At 38.8% G+C, this 21,506-nt stretch overlaps 1 protein-coding gene across 3 annotated transcripts in view; it reads right to left on the reverse strand.

Moving 5' to 3' along the window:
- LOC137075725 (inactive dipeptidyl peptidase 10-like) overlaps nt 1-21,506 on the reverse strand; it is a 94,300-nt gene that overhangs the window by 24,365 nt on the left and 48,429 nt on the right. For 2 of the 3 annotated variants that reach the window (XM_067444634.1, XM_067444635.1), the window contains exons 3-13: nt 18,038-18,133; nt 10,975-11,069; nt 8,929-9,003; nt 8,727-8,779; nt 6,634-6,715; nt 4,140-4,260; nt 3,584-3,738; nt 2,502-2,599; nt 2,306-2,429; nt 1,799-1,837; nt 1,604-1,711 (exon numbers count right to left, since the gene is read on the reverse strand). In XM_067444634.1, coding sequence (XP_067300735.1) covers nt 1,604-1,711; nt 1,799-1,837; nt 2,306-2,429; nt 2,502-2,599; nt 3,584-3,738; nt 4,140-4,260; nt 6,634-6,715; nt 8,727-8,779; nt 8,929-9,003; nt 10,975-11,069; nt 18,038-18,133 — 1,046 coding nt within the window. Of the gene's footprint in view, nt 1-1,603; nt 1,712-1,798; nt 1,838-2,305; nt 2,430-2,501; nt 2,600-3,583; nt 3,739-4,139; nt 4,261-6,633; nt 6,716-8,726; nt 8,780-8,928; nt 9,004-10,974; nt 11,070-11,238; nt 12,823-18,037; nt 18,134-21,506 lie in introns of those variants that run through there. The other variant, XM_067444637.1, reaches the window with a different exon arrangement.

A 21,506-nucleotide genomic window follows, 5' to 3' on the forward strand; every position in this document is an offset into this window, starting at 1 on the left:
TGTGAAAAATTTCAAAGGGTAAAAAAATAAATCGTTAAGATTAGTCGACTAATCGAAAAAATAATCGTTAGATTAGTCGACAGAAAAAATAATCGTTAGTTGCAGCTCTAATGTATAGCTACCTTTACAACACTATCTAGATAGTCAGCTTGCTCACTATTCTGGAATGATGGCCAACTAGATGTGATTTTCGATGTGTTTAAAATACACAATATGCTTCAAATGATTATTAATTTATGTAAAAATGTACTACTTTAACAACAAGACAAGACAATTAAATTGTTGTGGAAAAAAACCTAATAAAACACCTGTCACAGGATAATTCGTCTCCCATCTGCCATTTTTAAAGGTTATGCCACGCCCATCTCGGGAAATTGGGTATCAAAATTATTTCCGAACTTCCCAGTGGTAAACACGACATCAGAGAGCGTTCATGTGCAATTTTTACCTCGAAAACTCGTATTTACGATAATTCCGATATCACGTGAAGGCAGCATTAATGTGCAGCATAATATAAGGCCCATTTTTACTGCTGTTCTTATTGCGACCCCACAGTTTGGTTTGTTTCAAGACTTTAATGTCAGATGTGTTTGATTAAAAGCAGATGGTTATTTTCTATCTATCTACAATTACATACAAACATAGGCCTACAATTATTGTATTTTTGTGAAAAAGTTATTCATTTTTGTCACTCATTGATTCATATCTGAACTCATTGACAGAGATCACTTTATTTTGTCACAAATTAATCCAAATATTTAATGAATGGTGTTAAAATGTTTTTCCTTTGAATTATCAATAGAATTTTCAAATCAGATTATTTTCTGTTGAAAACCAGATTTTTTCCCCACAAAAATCACTTTTTTTTCCACAAAAATAAAACTGGAAAATTGGGGGTCGTCTTACATTCAGGGTTGTCCAATATTTGGGTATATATGGTATAAACCACTTACATATACGGGGGTAACCTGGGTTCGGGCCTAACTCTGAGCTTGAAGCCCTCGCCCCGGACAGCACGCCAAATACGCATTAAATTACTCTATATAAATAATCTGTAAAGGCGGGCGTACACTGTGCGAATTCAGACACTCGGGAGGTTGTGAGATATTGCAGACGCTACAAGTCAATTAATTTAATAATCGCATCAAATTAGCTGGTACACGGCACGACTGCATTGCATGGCGAACCGGCGGCGATCACACGAGCTTTCACTTTAAACACAGAGACTGGAGCTTTCAATGTTGCTGCTATAGCTTCAAATAGAAAAAATACATTTCGCATTTCCTGTCACACGCTGCGAGCCACAACCATACGAGCATCCACAATGTCCACGCGATTTTTTCCAGAGAGAAAAAAAGTTCGTACGACAGCTAAAATCGCACCATGTACGCCCGCCCTCAGGGGACTACAGATGAAAAATAGCTTTTGGCTAATTCTGGCTTTTTTACTCGTTTGTTCAAGTGTTTTTATGAAATTGCATTGTCCACTTACAAATAAAGTAATTTTAATCTTAAGTGCGAACTCGTGAACCACATGACATCAACACCAGACTGACGCTATCAATCGTGCAAACAGATTGGCATCCCTCCTGATGTCTCTGTACCTGAGAGGTGAACATGGCGATGTGGTGAAAGTCTCCGCGTCCTCCCTGCTTCACCGGGACCGTCAGGAAGAAGCGGCTGGCGTCTCGGGAGAAGAATGGTTCCTGGTTCTGGAGCAGAAAACCAGCCATTGAACACGAGAGGCATTAAACTCGTGTGACTAAAGATTATGATGCAAACATTGAGTGGAGATTCACCTGTTTCGAGAGCCAAATGTCTGATGTTTCCTCATGTCTCTGAAAAAAACACATCACCAACATCATCATGAGTAGCGTGTGAGTGTGTTAGTCTGAGTGTGTGCGAGTGCATGTGTGGGTGTGTGTGCATATACATGTGCAAGTGCGGGTGTGTGAGTGAGTGTGAAGTGTGAGTGTTTGTGCATGGGTGTGTATGTTTGTGTGTGTGTGCGAATGCTTGTGCGTGTGTGTGTGTGTGTGTGTGTGAGTGAGTTTGCATGTGAGTGCTTGTGCGTGTGAGTGTGTGTGTGTGAATGTGTGTTCATGTGTGTGCTTGTGCGAGTGCTTGTGCATCTGTGAGTGTGTGTGCTTGTGTGTATGCATGTGAAAATCCTAGTGCGTGTGTGAGTGTTCGTGCTTATGCGAGTGGATGTGTGTGAGCACTTGTGTAAGTGTGTGTGTGTGTGTGTGTGTGTGTGTGTGTGTGTGTGTGTGTGTGTGTGTGTGTGTGTGTGTGTGTGTGTGTACCTTGATGCAGGCTCCAGTGGTGGAGTCACAGACAGTCAGAATTGAGACGTTCTGTGCTCGATTTAACCATCGCACTGCTGTCTTGGTCTTACTGATCCACTTCACCATCACCACATAGTGTTCCCTACAGACACAGACAGCGTCAGTCACGTGCCCCAGCCTTCATCACAGACACAAACACACACTAACACTATACCTGAGCTTGAGTTCATCTGGTGGTGTGAGTTCTAGTGTGTGCGTCGGTCCGTACAGATTGACTACAAATAGTTTAACCATTGGATTGGGCTGCCCAGCCTGCAAACACAACACTTATATTAAAAAACACAACAGCCTGCAAACACAACACACGTCAACACTTATATTAAAAAAACACTAACAACACAAAACAATCTTTTCGTTAAGGACAGGTGACAAGAAATCCTACAACATCCAGCCATCCTAAACAGTCTCTAGACACTTAAGTCACTCTCCAAAACGTCTGATTGTCCCAATCCCTATAAAGCGAATGTCTTTAGCACGGCGTCTGTGGACTCCATGACCTTCACTGCGACTACACTCCATATTTCATATGCACCATATTTCACATGCACAAATCACAGCACATTTTTGGCTCTGCAGTGCAGGGTTTACAGTGCAAAAGTGGAGCTAATCTTGCTCTGGAGTGTTTAAACTACAAGTGTGAAACATTCCTCTACGCAGGGTTTATAATGACAATAACCCAGGGTTCAGCTCAGTGTGAAAACCCCTATTATATCCCATATTTTCATTCTCAATGCTCTTTTCACTGCAAAAAAAGATTTTCTTAATTAGTATTTTTATCTTGTTTCTATTCAAAATATCAAAACATTCTTATTTTAAGAAACATTTACTAGACAAGTAAAAATTATTGTCTTGTTTTGGGAAATAAATAACTCAAAATGAAGGGAGTTTTTGCTTAAAATAAGATTAATAATCTGCCAGTGGGGTAAGAAAAATAATCTTGTTTTCTCTTTGAATTAAGATTATTTTTCTTACCCCATTGGCAGATTATTGTTCTTATTTTAAGCAAAAACTCTCTTCATTTTAAGTAATTTTTCCCCAAAACAAGACAATTACTTTTGCTAGTCTAGTAAATACTTCATGTTTAAGAATTTCTAGATGTTTGGACTACTAAACAAGACAAAAATACTAAGTAAGAAAATCATTTTTGCAGTATTTACATTAAATAACGCTGTGTTCTCACCCCACTGGGTAATAAATCGGAGCATGAGGTTATGAAGGTCAAGCTTAGCCACTTACCTTGGGATATGGGTACTGTTTGCCTTTCGGGTACGCTGAGCCAGTGAAAGTGGGCAACACCATGTTTGGCACCAGACTGTCGTTCAGGACCAGAAACGCCAGGCGCTCGCCGTCAGGTGACCACCAGTGTGCCACATGCGTGTGCAGAACCTCCTCTGGACGTGTGTAATGGTAATTGGTAATTTGGTTTTATACAATAGGTTCAGTTTTCTGTTTTGTGTGAGAGCTGAGCATCACATCACTCTTCACCATCAGTGTCGCAACAAGCATCATCATTACAAAATCATTGCATCACGAAAGTACTGGATAAAAGTTTATAGTTCGGATGAAAACACTAATGTCTCTTGATAACTCTTCAAATAAAGATTGTATCAATTACATTGTTACTGGGATGGTAGATGCACCGGGGTCCCGATTCTAGCACTTAAATGCAGAAAAATCTGATTTTCATATGTCCCTTTTAAACAAAACAAATTGTGATTTTAAACTCAAAAATTATGCAGCTCTAATCATCATCATTTTTAATCATCTCATATAGAGATATTCAAGGTCTCACCTTCATAGAGCCAATCAGCAATGCCATTATAGATGATGCCTTCCTTCCCAGATGAGGTCAATCTCAGGGAGTTACTCCTGACGTCCGACTGATAGTAAATATTATTCTCAAATATGTACACCTACACACACATACACACATAAAGAAGACATTTAAAAAAGCAAATCTCGGCCGTGCACAGCACCATTTCATACTATAACACTTAATTGGCTGTTTTTTAATTTAGTGTTATTGCATGTGCTCTGACACACTGCTGTAAACCTTCCCTTATCTTACTCTCAATCTGAACATAACTGGACCGCACAATGTAGAAATTACTTGAAACAACAAATCAAAGAAACAACCAGATATGTACTCAGAAACACTGTAGCTGTTAACACGTTTAGTGTTATAGATTGTCTCTCTGGAATCAACAGCTCAAGTATCTGGAGGTAAATAGTTAATGTTTATAGGAAGGCCATTAAAAACCATAGATATTGATAAACAATAATGGCTAAATTGTCCCCCCAGTATCTGATATTCTTGATTCTGCTCTGCTGCATTACATTATGCACATTGCTCTGTTTGATATAAGGATGACAAAAAGTTTAAAAAGTTATATTTTCAGGGTGGTCTGCCTCAGCGGTCTAATGTTGTCAATCTCAAAATTATTGAAATGTCAATCCAAAACAAAAACAAAAAACTTTGGTCCCCACCCATTGTTCAAGACATGAGTTGCAGCTGAAATCACATAATTCCCTATTTTACAGTAAGTAGGTGAAAAACAGTATGTGACAAAAGTAGTATCTCATTGTTCATGGGCACTTTACTATCCCATGAGGCCATTGGAGAGGATTTGCTGGTCGGTCACATGACTATGACCAATGTTGGAGGTAGTAGGTGTGTTCGACATCGGCTGCGGCTGGATGCATGCGATCGGCGAGAGTAGCCGAGTGCAGGCGGGGAGGAGCTGCAAACGGAGACGTGAAGTCGGACACTTTCTGCTTCTCGTGGTGACGCTTGCACTGCGTTTGCAAACTTTATCACAGCTGAAGTTAAATAAATGCAGTATTTCTCAAATACACAGATGTTTCAAATGATATTTTTATCCAATACTTTATGTACTGTTTAATAAAGCGTCTATTTGGACAAGATTAAAGTTCAACATATAAGTGTTGTCAACGGTTTTTATCAGTTTTAGTTTGATAAACATGACAATATAACGTCGCGACTACATGAAAAGAGGTTTTACTGTTATAAATAAATGATTTGTGAGCATTAGTGTAACATAAGGTTTTAGAATAAACATGAAACACACGTGGTCGCTGTCATGCGGTGAATCCGGCCAATCGTGGATCAGCTGTGTCGTCATCAGAGCTCGAGCAGCCTCCTGCAGCCACCCTTGAGAATCTGCACCGGCTGCATCAGCCGGCTGCTCTCGAATCGCTCTCGCGGTACTTTGTTGACATACGTCACAGTCACGTGCTGTCGGCGCTGTCTCAAGTCGGACAACATTTCTAACCGGCATGCACTGCTTCAAGTCAGCCGCCGATCGGTCTGCGCATCGCTAGGTGAAGTCGAACAAGCCTAGTAACGCATGTTATTTAATCAGATTACTTTTTTTCAAGGAACGCTTACATTTTCTATCCAAGTTACTTTTTCAAAAAAGTAATGCAAGTTACTTGGTTTTCCCATTTATTGACTGACAGCTGTACTGTCCTAGCCTCAAAATCTAGACACAACCTAGTGGCAGCAAATCTAATTTGCAGCCAGGGTAGTCTAGCAACTCTCCGTTGGATTGTGAGCAGGAAAAACCAAACTCTGGTCAGGCCAATCACATCGTGTATAGAGTCGGTGGGCGGGCTTAACACAAGGTACCTCAAATCTTGCCCTGGAGAGCCAATGCGCTGCAGAGTTTAGCTCCAACCCTGATCAAACTCACCTTCCTGTGATTTTCTAATGATCATGAAGACACTGATTAGCATGTTCAGGTGTGTTTGATTAGGGTTAGAGGTAAAGTCAGCAGGAAAGTGGATTTCCGAGGTTCCGCGTGCTACTTGAAAACAAAGAAGCTGGCGGTCAGCAGTCTTTCGAATGATCTTTTGCCGCGACTCTGGAAGACTTGTAGTTAAGCTTTTCTCTGAGAAAAGAACAAAGAACGGCACTGAAGTCATTCTTAAGAAGGGAAGATGATGTTCAGAGTTTTGTCGACCGGATACGGCGAATGTTAAATCTAGGAAGAAAAAAAAACTAGCTCTGCTTCACCTTCGTTGCTCTGGTTGGTTGTAGCTCTATCCTATTGCGTGCAAAAAGATTTTAAAAGACAACAGTTTATCCCCCCCTTTGGACTGAGCTGTCAATTGTGAGTTCCCAGACCAAACATCTTGATGTGGGTCTGGCTTATCAGGCTAGTTCTGTGCCCATGTTGAGAGAAACCGTGAGTGCATACTGCTACTCAAAACTAGCCCAATCACATTAAAAATGCCTTCCGGTTAATAGTAAAAGTTAAGCTCACCAGCTGCTGGCCCTGAACGCCCCACGCCGCATGCTGCAGTTTAGAGTTCAACACCTCTGGAGGGTCCAGCTGCAAAACCTCCCTACAAACACACACACACACACACACACACACACACACACACACACACACACACACACACACACCAATGTTCAAATTTTTATTATAACAACAGATTTTCTGTTTGCTGCAGTAGATGCAACGTCTACTCTTGCTTTAACACAGCACGCATGTGTAATGGTGCTCATGTGAACATGCGTTGGAGATTAATATTCTGTACATAAAGGGGTAAATTATGTTGTTTTTTTGCGCAAACAAAGCGCCACAACCTCTGGAGTCACATGGATTACTTTTATGATATCTTTACTACCTTCTGGGGCTTGAAATTGGTAGTTTTATGCATAACGGTCAATGGAGGGACAGAAAGCTCTCGGATTTCATCTTCATTTGTGTTCTGAAGATGAACGACATGAGGGAGAGGAATGATGACAGAATATTCATTTTTTGGTGAACTATCCCTTTAAGTCTATCATGGATGTAAACATACTGTCTAGAAGACATTTAATACTCAGTAATATTAATCATTTGGCTGCAGTGACAATATTGGATGATAGGGCTACAACAACTATTTGATAATTTTTTATTTACATTTTTTATTTTGTCATTTTTGCTTCTGCTTTAAAATGGTAAGCAAGCTGTTGTATTTTGGTTTAAAATGTAATGGTTATAGTTTAACCCTTTATTGCACATAATGTATAGCTTGTATAGATAAGTTCACTATATGTGTTTTACTATATCATAGCTTTGATATTTGATTCTTGGGGGGTTGCCAACTCTCACGCATCTGGCGTGAGACTCACGCTTTCAGGCTCTGTGTCACGCTCTCACTCCGCCCAACTCAATCTCACGCCAAATTGCCAAACCTGCTTTTGATATTAAACAAAGCTATAAGCTTTAATTTTTTTTAAATGTGTTTTAATGAAATTCAATTATAATAGAAACACAATAAATAGCGTTTTGGCGCTAATGTGGCATAATGTTAAAGCCAGAGGCGTTGAGTGCGCGCTGGTCACGTGGCCCATGAGCGCTCAATACTTCTAGCGCTGTGCCAATGCATTTAAATGGCTTAAGCAGATACACAACAGTTTCACCATATAGATGTTTGCTGCAAGTTTTGGTAAACAGTACAGCATAGTGTTAGTGTGTATTGATTATTAAGTCAGCCATATTTACAGGATCGTTTATGGAGAGTGATAGAGATGCAACATTGTTAACATTAATGTTATATTCTTGTATTTAGCCCTCAGGTATTCCTTAATTGGTCACACTCATACTCATTAAATTATATTTATTGAATATTTTGAGGAGATCTTTTGGTACTAAATACTATTTGTGCAACAATTATTGTCAATAAATGATCACTTAAAATATTGTTCTTCTAATATTTGTATATATTTCTTCTAATATTTATATTACAATTAGTGTAGTAATTAATGTTAAAATAGAGAATTCCAATTCAAAGAGGCAAAATACAGTCATTTTGTGGCTAAAAAATAATAATAATGTTTATTTGTAATGCCATTAACCAGTAGGTGCCTTATGGCTCTTTAATAAATATCCATGTATCTAATCTAGTTACTCAAAAAAGTATTGCAGTCTTTGCATTCTAATAAATATTTAGATATGATGATCAAACACTAGATTTCTTTAAATGTGAAATTTCAAAACTTGAATAACTTGCATCCTAATATTTTTAATGAATAATGATACTTATATAAGCACTCACAAGTGAATATTAAGAAAGGACACATATAATTTGACCCAAGGAATTGGTCTAGTAAACTAGTGCTAAAACAAACATATTTTTTCTTATTATGTACAGTATATATACTAGATATAAACTGATACTGAATCAAGATCAAAAGCATTTTGTTCAAAGTGTCTCCTTCACTCCTCTCCAATTAGGACTTATTTAGTTACATACTTTTCAGCTAATTTTTTACACTGTTTACCGTTTAAACACTGAATTGTGTTGACTGTATTCTCTGAACATCTGTGAGATACACTGAGATCAATAACAGATCTTACTCCACCTGGTGTGAATGTTGTATATGATGTAGGACGCCGTGAACGAGTGCCGGTAAACCTGCAGACAGAAAACAAAACAACAACAAATATTAAACAGAACCGCCTTGCTCATGCTCAAACAGCAACATCGCACACTAAAGAAAGATGAACATGCAAAAAAGCATAATAAGAAAACACGTCTGTTAAATTCCAGAAAACATCACATACCTGTTTAACATTGTAGGCAAAGAGCACATACTTCATGTCTGGGCTTATAGAGTATTTGGTGGCTTTAAAAGTGTCCTGGAAAAAAGAAAACCATGGATGATAACCTAACCGTATGAGCTCAATTGTATGTTCAGCCAGTCTTTCTGCATTAGTACATTTTTTATTGAGCAAAATCCAAAACTATGCAGAAAAAAATGCATTGAAAAAACAAAAAGCGCACTGGTAAAAGCATTAGCTACAACATTATTGATATTCCATGTGTTCTCTTTTGTTTTTGCATTAGGGGTGTTGAAAGTAATCGTTGCATTGCGATGCGAGCGTGGGCGATTCTGTGACGTTTATAGCCTAATGACGTTTCTCTGACATCATTCGACACATACACGCTTCTCACGCTTACGTAAAATGGCGGCGGGAGGCAAAAAAGAGTAATAAAAAATGTTCAAGTGTGTTCAAGTGTTTGAGTGTGAGTGTGTGAGGCTGAATGCGTGTGTGTGCAAGCATTATTTTAACTTAAGTACGCTACTTGGCGGTTTCATGTGCTTTTAGTATTATTTACTAGTGTTTGTTAGTTCTATCTGCTCCTGTCATCTGCTGTGTTCAGACTTAAGATGTGTTTGGTGTTTGCTACATTCAGGAAGTGTACTTTCTTGGAGCAGTTCATATAAACCGATCAGGCATAACATTATGACCTAATATTGTGTTGATCCCCTTTTGCTGACCCGTTGAGGCATGGACTCCACTAGACCCCTGAAGGTGTGCTGTGGTATCTGGCACCAAGATGTTAGCAGCAGATCCTTTAAGTCCTGTAAGTTGCGTGGTGGGGCCTCCATGGATCAGACTTGTTTGGAGGCCAGGTCAACACCTGAAACTCGTCGTTGTTCTCCTCAAACCATTCCTGAAGCATTTGTGCTTTGTGGCAGGAGTATTATCCTGCTGGAAGAGCCACAGCCACCAGAATACCGTTTCCATGAAAGGCTGAACATGGTCTCAGCAATGCTTAGGTAGGTGGAGCGTGTCAAAGTAACATCCACATGGATGGAGGACCCAAGGTTTCCCAGCAGAACATTGCCCAAAGCATCACACTGCCTCCGCCGGCTCGCCTTCTTCCCATAGTGCATCCTGGGGCCATGTGTTCCTCAGGTAAGCCACACACACACACCCGGCCATCCACGTGATGTAAAAGAAAACGTGATTCCTCAGACCAGGCCACCTTCTTCCATTGCTCCGTGGTCCAGTTCTGATGCTCACGTGCCACTGTTGGTGCTTTCGGCAGGGTCAGGGGTCAGCATGGGCATCCTGACTGGTTCGCGGCTATGGCGCCCCATACACAACAAACTGAGATGCTCTGTGTATTCTGACACCTTTCTATCAGAACCAGCATTAACTTCTGGAGCAGTTTGAGCTCCAGTAGCTCATCTGTTTGATCGGACCACACGGGCCAGCCTTCGCTCCCCACGTGCATCAATGAGCCTTGGCCGCCCATGACACTGTTCCTTCCTTGGAGCACTTTTGATAGATGCTGACCACTGCAGACCGGGAACAGCCCACAAGAGCTGCAGTTTTGGAGATGCTCTGACCCAGTCGTCTAGCCATCATAATTTGGCCCTTGTCAAACTCACTCAAATCCTTACGCTTCACTACACCTGTCTCAGTGGTCAAAATGTTATGCCTGATCGGTATCTGACTGCTTGTATTCATTGACGAAAATGTAGCTATGTACAGCAATATTGAAAATTTGAGGATGAAATGCATTGTGTTTAAATTAAATGGAATTGTTGATATGATAATCATAATCAAATCGTGAGACCAGTGGCGATTCACACCACTAGTTTGCATGTGTTCATAATTAATTTGTATACCTGGATAAAAATTATGTCAGCATAATTTGGCATGTTTCATTCTGTTATTATCAATAATAAAACAAGCGACTCCAAGCACAACTACGTAATATGATTACAAAATCTTCTAATAAACAGTGAAGATGTCAATTTTCCTAGGACGGACATCATTTTAGCCCACTTACTGTATACATAAAGATTTACTCACAAATGTGGTGTTCTTCAGCACAATCTCCGTCTCGTTCGTGAGGATGTTAAACCTGATCACATGCCCATTGTGGTTTCTGTAGATGACCTCAGATTCTGTCAAAGAGTAAAAAAGGGGTTAGTCAACATCTCCTATCTGTGATCAAGAAAAATATCTGCCAATAGGGTCGGAAAAAAAACTACTTAATTCAAAGGGAAAACAAGATGATTTTTCTGAACCCATTGGCAGATATCTTCTCTCTCTCTCTTCTTTTCTGCATTTCACCTGTGCTCTAGCTTGTGTCCTGATCTATCTTATACTTCACACTTTGTCCAGCCTAGACAGATAAACAGGCTGAAAGTGAAGCAGGACTGCTCATCTGTTTCACGTTCAGTTCACATTTATGAGCTGCTTGACGGCTGTAAAGGTAAATTTCCGGTCTGAGACTCTTGCAGAGCTGCAGTGAGGAAAAGCAGACGACACACGGTGAAACAGAATACAGCTCTCAGTTACAAACACAAAACACTGACTGTTGAAGGCAGAGAGGATCTGGAGAACAGGGACACACTGCCCTTTTTCAAAGCCTTTATTTTGTTTTTAGCTCTACTAGAATAGCTTTTCTTGCTTGTAATGTTCAAACACACCTCACACCTTAAGGGCAAGATTTATTAACAACTCACGCCAGTGCAAACCCTTTTTTAGCGTTAGAACACTACTGTCAGGATTCACTAAAGACGCACAGTGAAAAACTAGCACTGAAAAGGCATGCACGGGGTTATTTTTGCAGATGTTTGCATATGCATTTGTATGGGTTTCTCTTTCAGATGCAGTTTTTATGGGAGGAGAGGATTAAAATGAATCACACAAGGTGATTTACTAAGGTTTGTGCTCGTCAATTTACTGGTGTTTGTGCTATTATTTACCTCCCAATAAAGCAAATTGCGTGTTGTCAGTAGATCACATGCAGAGACTTTACACTCCCATCTGCACTTTTTTTGGAATTGAGCTCTCAAGCTTAGTAAATCTGGCCCTTAATGTTTACAACTTGAACAATGAAAGCATGCTAAAGTGAAGGAGATCTTTAAAAGGTCTATTGCTATCAGAAGGTTTCTGGATTGTCAAGCAAGCAATAGTCCATCTTAAGACCGGATGTAGAGGAGCTAAAGGCCTAGAAGCATACAAGCACTGTTAAATAATGCATAATATCTGATTTAAATGATAATTTTCCAGCTATGGCATTGTGCATCTGAAGAAATAAATTCAAACAGCAGCAAACTTTACATCACTATATAGCAGCGTATTACCCTTAATAAAAGGGTTAGTTCACCAAAAATTCACAAGCACCACAAAGCATGCATGTGACCATGGGGCCAATAATGAGTGCTGGACTGTGTGTACACAGCCTACTTTATGTATTTAATCTTAATTTATTAACCAATGTCTTTGCTGCTGATCTTCGATTCTCACTTCTTCAACCATGCTAATAACAAGCATACATGACTTTAAAAGTTATTTCAGGCATGAATTTGCATTTCTGTCATCCTGAGACTTATTCATTTCATTGTTGGTGTGAAGGGACCTTTACATTTACCTTACACTAACCTCTTTTGCTGTTATTAAAAAACAAACAAGCAAGCCCAGATGAGAAAACGAATGCAAAAGTAATGTAACACATTACTTTCCATAAAAAGTAACTAAGTAGTGCAATAGGTTACTTTTTAGGGTGTGACATAATATTGCAAAGCATTACTTTTAAAAGTGTAACTTTCCCTAACACTAGGTGTTTAGTGAAGAGCGCTCGGGCATAAGTGGTTAAATGCACTTGTGTCTAAAAATGCTTTAATGATGCGAAATGAATGTACACAGTCAGTTATGTCTTAAAGGGGTACTTCACTGGCAGAATCAGCCTCGGTTTAAATACTGGCTGTCTATGCAGTAGCCTTTTTTATTTTTAAATCAGTGCTACTGACTAAAGAAAAATTAGACAAAAGGCTGTTTACTTTTCTTTTGCAAAATAGGTATAAAAGCTACAACACCCACAATGAAGTGGGCATTTTGCAGTCCCCGTCTGCTATGGATATGCTTGACCAGAGTCAAATACCGTGTTGCTTTAGTAGGTAATACTTCTAATCAAACACGAATGGTGTTGATTTGTATTGTCCCTGAGAACAAATATATAAACATTTAGCAATAGTGAGAAAGAAAAGGATCCAGCACGTTGTAGACAGCGGCTAAAGGCTTCTAAGAATCATAAATATGGAGAGAACAATCGGAAAAACCTGCATGTTTGTAGTCAGATTTTCAAACAGGATGACTACGAACAGTGCTAAAGGGAAAAACTGAAAGAAACTAACAACATCGTGTACAGGTAAGAAAGCTGTTGCCATAGTTCTCCAATTTGACCATAATGCTGTTTGAAGGGTAGACAAAGTATGATACAATTTCAGTGATAAACCTACTCTTTCAAAAACTGCTCTGTTAAAGGATTAGTTCACTTGCACCTGTACTTCCACGTAACGTGTCGTGAAGATTCACAATACCAAAGTCGAGCAATCGTGGTTAAAAATTATATACCCTTTTTTTCCCTTGAAAATGTCCGATGGTTTGTCTACAAACCCGATTCCAAAATAGTTGGGACACTGTACAAATTGTGAATTAATAAAATAATAAGTCATTTATATAGCCTACTGTAGCCTACTGTACACCCAAAGCGCTTTACACTCGTGTCAGGGATCTCTCCTCAACTGGTGTACAAAAGGAGGAGCAGGGGAGGAGGAGGGATGCTGCAGGAACTAAAAAGGGGAAGAGGTAAGCTGCTGGTTTTATACCTTGGCATTAATTGAAAGAATAGATGGGCGTACTCCTCTCGAAATTAAGTTTATTAACTTCAATTGACCACGGAGGAGTTAAGGAAACATCACTTGTCTAAAAAAAGTACTTATTTATAGCTATTAAAATGTGTTTATTTATTTATTTTGCTCTATTATTGAATGATATGAAATTGTTTATTTAATGAATTGTCTACTACAATTGATAAATCAATATTTTTCCCCCATCTTTTAGTGGATGTAGCCTGCAGTAAGAGAGATCAAGCTTTGTTTTTAAAAAAAACATTGAACATTAACATTCTATTTGGATTTGTATACGACAATTTTTTCAAGATTCAAGATTCAAGAGTTTTATTTGTCACATACACAGTTATACAGAATACAACCGGCAGTGAAATGTAAACAGGTCCGCTCCATGGACAGCAAATTACAATAAACAAAAAAACCACAATAAATTATAAAATAGGAATAGGATAAAGGTGCTTGTAATACGGTTTGTAGATGGGAAGGAAGGAGGCGGGAACCGGCGAACGTTCAACAAACATTTATTCAAAATAAATAAACAAAATGAAAGTAAAACCGCGGGCAGCCCCTCACGGACGACTGCCCACAAACACATAAACAAAACTAAACATAAATTCCAGGCCTGGTCCTCTCTCGTCTTCCGCTGTCCTTGCTCCTCCTTATATGCTCCCGTCACATGGCCGCGAGACGAGACCGGTGTGCCACGCAGCTGGCACTCGTGAACGTTAATCACCGGCCCGCTCTCGCGGTCCCTCGCCCCGCTACTTGCCACACCACAGTGCTATATATATACATATGTAGAATTATGAATAAATGAAGTAAAGAAATTAGTAAAATCAATTCACCATGACGTCACAACAGTAAACGATTTTCGGGTGGCAAAAGCCGAAGCGTTCCTATGGCAACGCTAGTAAATTGCTTGGGATTCAGACAAAGTTAACATGATTATTGAGGGACTGATTAACTAATTCAGGAGACAGCAATACATGAAATGCCTAACCTTGCTCCAGTAGATGTAGCGCTAGTCTAATACCATAATTCTAAAATGAGCCTCAGCCTACCATTGAGTAGTTATTTTAGTGACTTTTGCTGTTTGACTTACTATATGTTAGGCTATCGTAGATGGTCTATTTCCCCGTTATATAACTCAAAAGGCTATGGTGGTTTTCTGTTGCTTGGTCGTGGTCGGATCAGATGGCGCAGACGTGAGCTTCTGAAGGATAGCGTGATGTAGACTAGCGCTACTCCGCTAACGTTAGGCATTCACTCAAACTAAACTCGCGGTGATGAAGAAGCCAGTGTGGTACACGCATCAATCATCCTTCAGCCTACAAATATGTTTTGCTTTTCCTATTTCTTCCATTGACATTTGATTAGTAACCTGCATGACACTAGAAGTTCAGTCTCTTCCTACTTTTACTTCAGGCAGTGACTGGCAATGAGTTCGATCTTTAAAAGAGATCTAAAGTTTACTAATATTAGTCTCGAATTTCCCCAGCTGAAGATAATTATGCTCTGCTGTGATTTTGTCGATGGACCGTTTTGAGAATACTTCTCTGTAGCGCCACTTTTGACGACGTCCACTCGCTTTAGCCTCCTCACCCACAGGTTTTGCTGGATATATTTACTTTTTTCTGAAGGAAATCGATACAATCCTACACATTTTTCTGTATATCTGACGACATAACCCCAAACACAACACGTTTCCATCATAGTTTCAACTTTAATCAACAACAATGTTCTTAACTATGTAACCGTTTACAGTAGCCGGCGGATCTCTTCAGTTTGTCGGCAGAAGCCGCTCGCGCTCTGCCACCCGGAAGTATCCTGGTGCCGATTGTTTACAAACATTCTGAAATGCCGTATTGTAAACCTTAAATAAAAGTTAAGAAGGGACTATTTCATATTTTATTTGTAATGCTTTCAGTTCCAATATTTATTTTTAGATCTTTTTAACACATTTAAAATCATTCAGCAGAATTAAGCAGAATTTTCTAAAAGATCCGCGCAGAAATCGCACAAAAAAATCCACAGATTCCGTGTGGCCTTATCAGTAATAATCAAAGAGTCAAGTCAAAAAGTGTAAAATCATTCACTGCTCAGCTTTCCTGTAGCTCTGTAGAGCGTGGCGCTAGCTACGCCGATGTCATGGGTTCGATTGCCAGTAAAATGTGTACCTTGAGTGCAATGTAAGTCGCTTTAGATAAAAGGGTTTGCCAAATGCAAATGCTCTTGACTGGAAAGCGTTTAGAGAAATGAGGCTATGAAATATTTATTCTCGTGTATTCTGCAGATGTGTTGCGTTTACTTGCTCCGTGGTTTCTGCACTGTATGTACACACAAGTGCTCACTAGAGAACGATCTACACACAGATGCTCGGCTCGGCTCGGCTCTCAGGGTTACATCAGATTCAGCTGCATCACGCGTCCCTGTCTGAGACAAACTGAAGGCCAGCGTTAAGCTGAAGTCTGAAGTGACTGCAGGACTCTGATAAGCATGGGTCTGTCTAGAAGCTGAAGGATTCACTGCATCTCTCTCTCTCTCTCACACACACACACACACACACACACAAAAACACACACAATGAAATATTCATGCTGCTGCTGCTGCCAGTGTAAGACCTGAGTGATCCTTCCCTCTTCCTGTTACCATAGCAACTACCACATCTACCGCTCACCCTTCCTCACACACACACACACACACACACACACACACACACACACACACACACACACACACACACACACACACACACACACACAACGCCAACGCCTGTGATGCCCGATATGGCAAAAATATAGTCTCTAGAGGGTATTCAAGGATCTGAAAGGTCAAGTTCTCAAAGACATGTCACATCGTGTGCTTCTGGATTATTCACGCACGTTCATTTCCTGTGGGCTAATTCTTCCTCGTCTCATTGATTCTGATGATGGAGGAAACCGTTTTTGTCTCATTGATCAGTAAATGAGCTCTAACAGGAAGATGCATGACATTAAACTGACACTCTCTCCACTTACAGCCTCTAGGACTGGGCGATAAAAGATAAAACTAAACAAAACAATCTCTGTATGTCTTGGCTAAATAGCCACATCTTGGTGTATTAGCCTAGATTTGATTACAATAGACTGTGAAGTTTAGCAGAGACCCGCTTGCATAAAGCACATCGACTCCTGACAGCGAGATGGAAATATCTGCATGACTTTCTGTCAATTTCACAGGTATATTCTCCATCTGTAAGTATGTTCAGTTATGCACAGATACATTATACAGCACAGGTGTCAGTCAGAGCATCTGACAGGGCAAGCCATGTTAAAATATACGTGTGACCAGTTAATCAAAAGCCCTTAATATAAAGCAAGCCTCAAGTTTAGGACAAATTGGATCATGCACTTTGCTTGCAGCAGCTCACTCTGTGTTAGGGATGGGTACAGAACTCGTTGGTACTACCGAGCACCAATTCAGATTAAATCTATCTGTGTCAAATTTCGGTGCCGGAAAACGCATCTGGTGATACAGACTAGTGTGTGTAAATCACAAAAAGGCTATATTTAAACATGAATCATGCATGTTATTAAAATTAAATCTTAATATCCCACAATCAGTTCAACTGACGGCCTGATGCGAACTGCACACAAAAATCTGCCTTTACAATCCGCACTGCAAACAATTATTTTCTTGTACTGGAAAATACAGACAGAAATACAGAGGAAGAACTTCCTTTTTTGCAGTGTGGTTGTTCCGGTGCTTTTATTTGCCACTGTATTGTTAGATATTAGTGCTGTAAAACAAGACATAAATACTAAACATTCTTAACAAAATTACATGATTTTATTATGTTTTTTTTTTGTGAAAAATATGTCAAAATTAAGTGAGTTTATCCCTTTGAATTAAGACTCCACTGGCAGATATTTTTACCTTTAAGCATAAACTCACTTCATTTTGACACTTTTGTCAGAAAACAAGATCTTAAGTAATTTTGCTTCTCACGTAAATGTATCTTGGTTTGAGAATGTTTAGTATTTTTGTCTTGTTTTCATCTATTTTTTGCAGTGAAGCTTTACATGTCAGTCAGATGGGTTCCTCTTATGCAAGCTGGTGTTTATCTGCGGTAATGATCAATCATCCTCAGCGATCAGCAGTGCTTAAGAGCTCATGATGGTGTACAGATGATTAATGCATGAGAACCATTAGAAATTAATGACGCGTGTGTATCTGTGGTCATATTATCTTACCGTTGATCCAAAGGGCTTCAGGGTCGTGCACATAGAAATCTGCGCTGAAAAGATCCTCCACTGTCAACTTGGTGTCACTGCCCGGTAACGTATCCACTGTCGCACACACACACACACACAGACAAGAGCGTCACGATCAGTAACGGAGCTGCTGAAGGCCACAGAAGATTTACACACACACACACACACACACACACACACACACACACACACACACACACACACACACACACACACACACACACACACACATGTTGGTCTATGTGGTTTACAGGGACTCTCCATAGGCGTAATGGTTTTTATACTGTAAAAAACGTATTTTCTATCCCCCTACACTGCCCCTAAACCTACCCATCACACACACACACACTGCCCCTAAACCCATCACAGGAAACATTCTGCATTTTTACTTTCTCAAAAAAACATAATTTAGTATGTTTTTAAGGCCATTTGAATTATGGGGACATTTGATATGTCCTCATAAACCACATTTATAGTGTAATACCAGTGTAATACCCATGTAGTTATACAAATTTGTGTCCTCATAAACCACATAAACAGGCTCACACACACACACACACACACACACACACACACACACACACACACACACACACACACACACACACACACACACACACACACAGCCCCTAAACCTACCCATCACAGGAAACATTCTGCAGTTTTACTTTCTAATAAAAACTCATCCTGTATGATTTATAAGCATTTTGAAAAGTGGGGCCATGGGTAATGTCCTCATATTTCACCCTCTCCTGTAATACCTGTGTCATACCCATGTCATTATAACCATTTTGTGTCCTCATATTTCACAAAAACAAGCATGCACACACACACACACACACACTCAAGACTTCAGCAAAGCAAAACTTTGGTTACACTTTATTTTTAGCTGATTATTAGCTGAGAACATTGATTACAACCTGGAACATTAATGAAGTCAAATAGCACCATAGACCACCATCTACAGTTCGACATTTCTACCTTGACATTAACGCATTATAACGTATTATATAATGTAGTCTCTCCCTGAGCTTTAAACGTGTCTTGACTCATTCCCATGGATAGCTGTACTGATTGATAGAGGTTTTGGGATACTATGTTTCCAAGCTGATATTCACTTTGAAAACTGGTTATGTTTAGATAGAGATTGTTTTTTTTCATGTTCTAGTTCTGTTGTCTCTTACACTGTACAATAATCTGTTCATTCTGACACTTCAGCAGACATCCCTTGAGTAATGGCTTTCATTTGGTACGATTGTTATGTATATGGTCCTTATGGTTTTGGAGATATTCAACATTTATTGTTGGCATGTGGTTGAGCAGGAAACAAAAAAATTGGCCTGAAATTGCTTGTACAAGTTACAAAACAAAATTCAGCTTGACAACCACCCTAATACCTTACCTATGGGTGTCTTCTAACCAACAACAACAACAAAAAAAATAGGGTGAAAGCTTGTATCAAAACATGTCTGTAAAAGTCTTAACGGAAGCCCTTTTCAGAATTGGCCCAACAGCAAACCGGCTATTTGATTTGCGCTAATTTCATTCATATTGTTTACACTCCTTCACTTCTCGCACTCATTATTGCATTATTAGAGGTTAATGTATAATAAGATGCTTTCCCCAGGCTCACCTGTTCTCCAGTAAACACAAGGAGTGACTGTGCCAGCCTCAGGCATACATTATTTGGTAGAATTATTAGTTTTGGAAGACATTATCCGAATAAGGTATTCAGCTTTTGGCACATAGTAGGGCTGTGCGATATGAAAAAAAAAAATCAATCACGATTTTTTATATCAATACTGCGATTTCGCATTATTTCCTTACACACATACTTGTTAACTTTTTTTAGAAGCTGGCTTTATTGTCAATATTTGCGGGCACAATATCTTTGCATAAATGAAATTGTGACCTTGCTCATTTCTTTATGCCTTTTTAAAGATTTTTGCACTAGCATCTCGTGTTTTAACTACAAAATGCGTTCTGCATGAATGGCCCTGAATACTGCCGCAGTGAACACTTGACAGGCAGTGTTGGGTAAGTTACTCTAAAAAAGTAATTCATTACTAGTTTCTAATTGCATCTTCAGTAGTGTAACTAGATTACTGTACAAATTACTCTCTCCAAAAAGTATTTAATTACTTATTACTAATTACTTTTTAATTACTTTCTAAATCCTATATCAACCTCGAGTTAAGAGATTCAAGGCTAGACATGAAACGGCTCTTTTAAATTCCTTCAAATAAATAATATAAAACTACATTAATTACTCTTATTAACTGACCAAAGTATTACAAATATGAAAAAGATACATAAAAACATGCATTTTTAAAGTGAATTCCACTATTGTATTATGTATAATTATATTTAGTATTTAGTTCAAAGTAACTGTAATTAAATTACAGAAAAAATAAGAGTAATCCCTTACTTTACTTTTTCAAGGCAAAGTAATTAAAAATACAGTAATTTATAAAATACAGACTGTTTTCTAAGATGGCGCCTGTCCGTGAACGCGTAATGCACTGTCTTTATAAAGTATCTTCTTATTAAACTGTTTGTACACTTACAACGTTCTCAATGCTTCGGTTTGCATGTAGGGACCCTCATTATGCTGCCGTGTTAGTGTGAGGCTATTTTTAGCCTTGTTAGTGGTGTTAACTAGCGATTTAATTTCACTTACCCTGTGCCCCATAGACAAGTGTTATAAGATAATCTATGTTTAGAGATAAAACTCTTTACATTCGATTTCCATGAAAACGCATCCCAGAGAATGATCTAGTCTGTAACCATCTGTTAATTACCCCTAGGGTCATTTCTCACCGGAGCTGTCCTTTAATGGTGCAACGCAAAAATATTTAGTAGTGCATAAGTTGTAACTTAGTGCCCATTTACGTCAAAACTAGGCTAAGTTGTAACTTACGCACTGCTGGTGCAACCGGCCACAGCAGTGTAAATGTGGCCTATCTGTCCTTTTTTTGCTCTTTATCCTGCCCTAAATTCACTTTCCCTGTTTCTGCGCTTTCTTTCATGTTAATGATAAACTGTTTCGCTCATGCGCTAGATTAAGGCATTCAGATTGCACACTACACCTCACATTTTGTGTCTTTTGCGCACTCAAGTTCGTTATTTTATATGGAGGACCAAACCTGCACAAATTAAAATTAAATAAATGAATGAATGAATAAGTAAATAAATGAATAAATAAATAAATATACACATATGTAAATTAATAAAAACATAAATAGATAAATAAATGTAATAATAGGAAAATAAATAACAGAATAAATGACTTGATTAAATAAATATGATTCATTTTTAATCAAATACAATTTTGTATTATCCTTCCCTTAATTTATTATTTTCTGCTTTTATAAAAATATATATTTTTAACTTTTATTTATTTGTTAATTAAATTTAACATTTATTTTTATATTTATTTTTACATAAA

This window comes from Pseudorasbora parva, chromosome 5, assembly GCF_024679245.1.
Source record: "Pseudorasbora parva isolate DD20220531a chromosome 5, ASM2467924v1, whole genome shotgun sequence".
In the NCBI taxonomy this organism is placed as follows: Eukaryota; Metazoa; Chordata; class Actinopteri; order Cypriniformes; family Gobionidae; genus Pseudorasbora; species Pseudorasbora parva.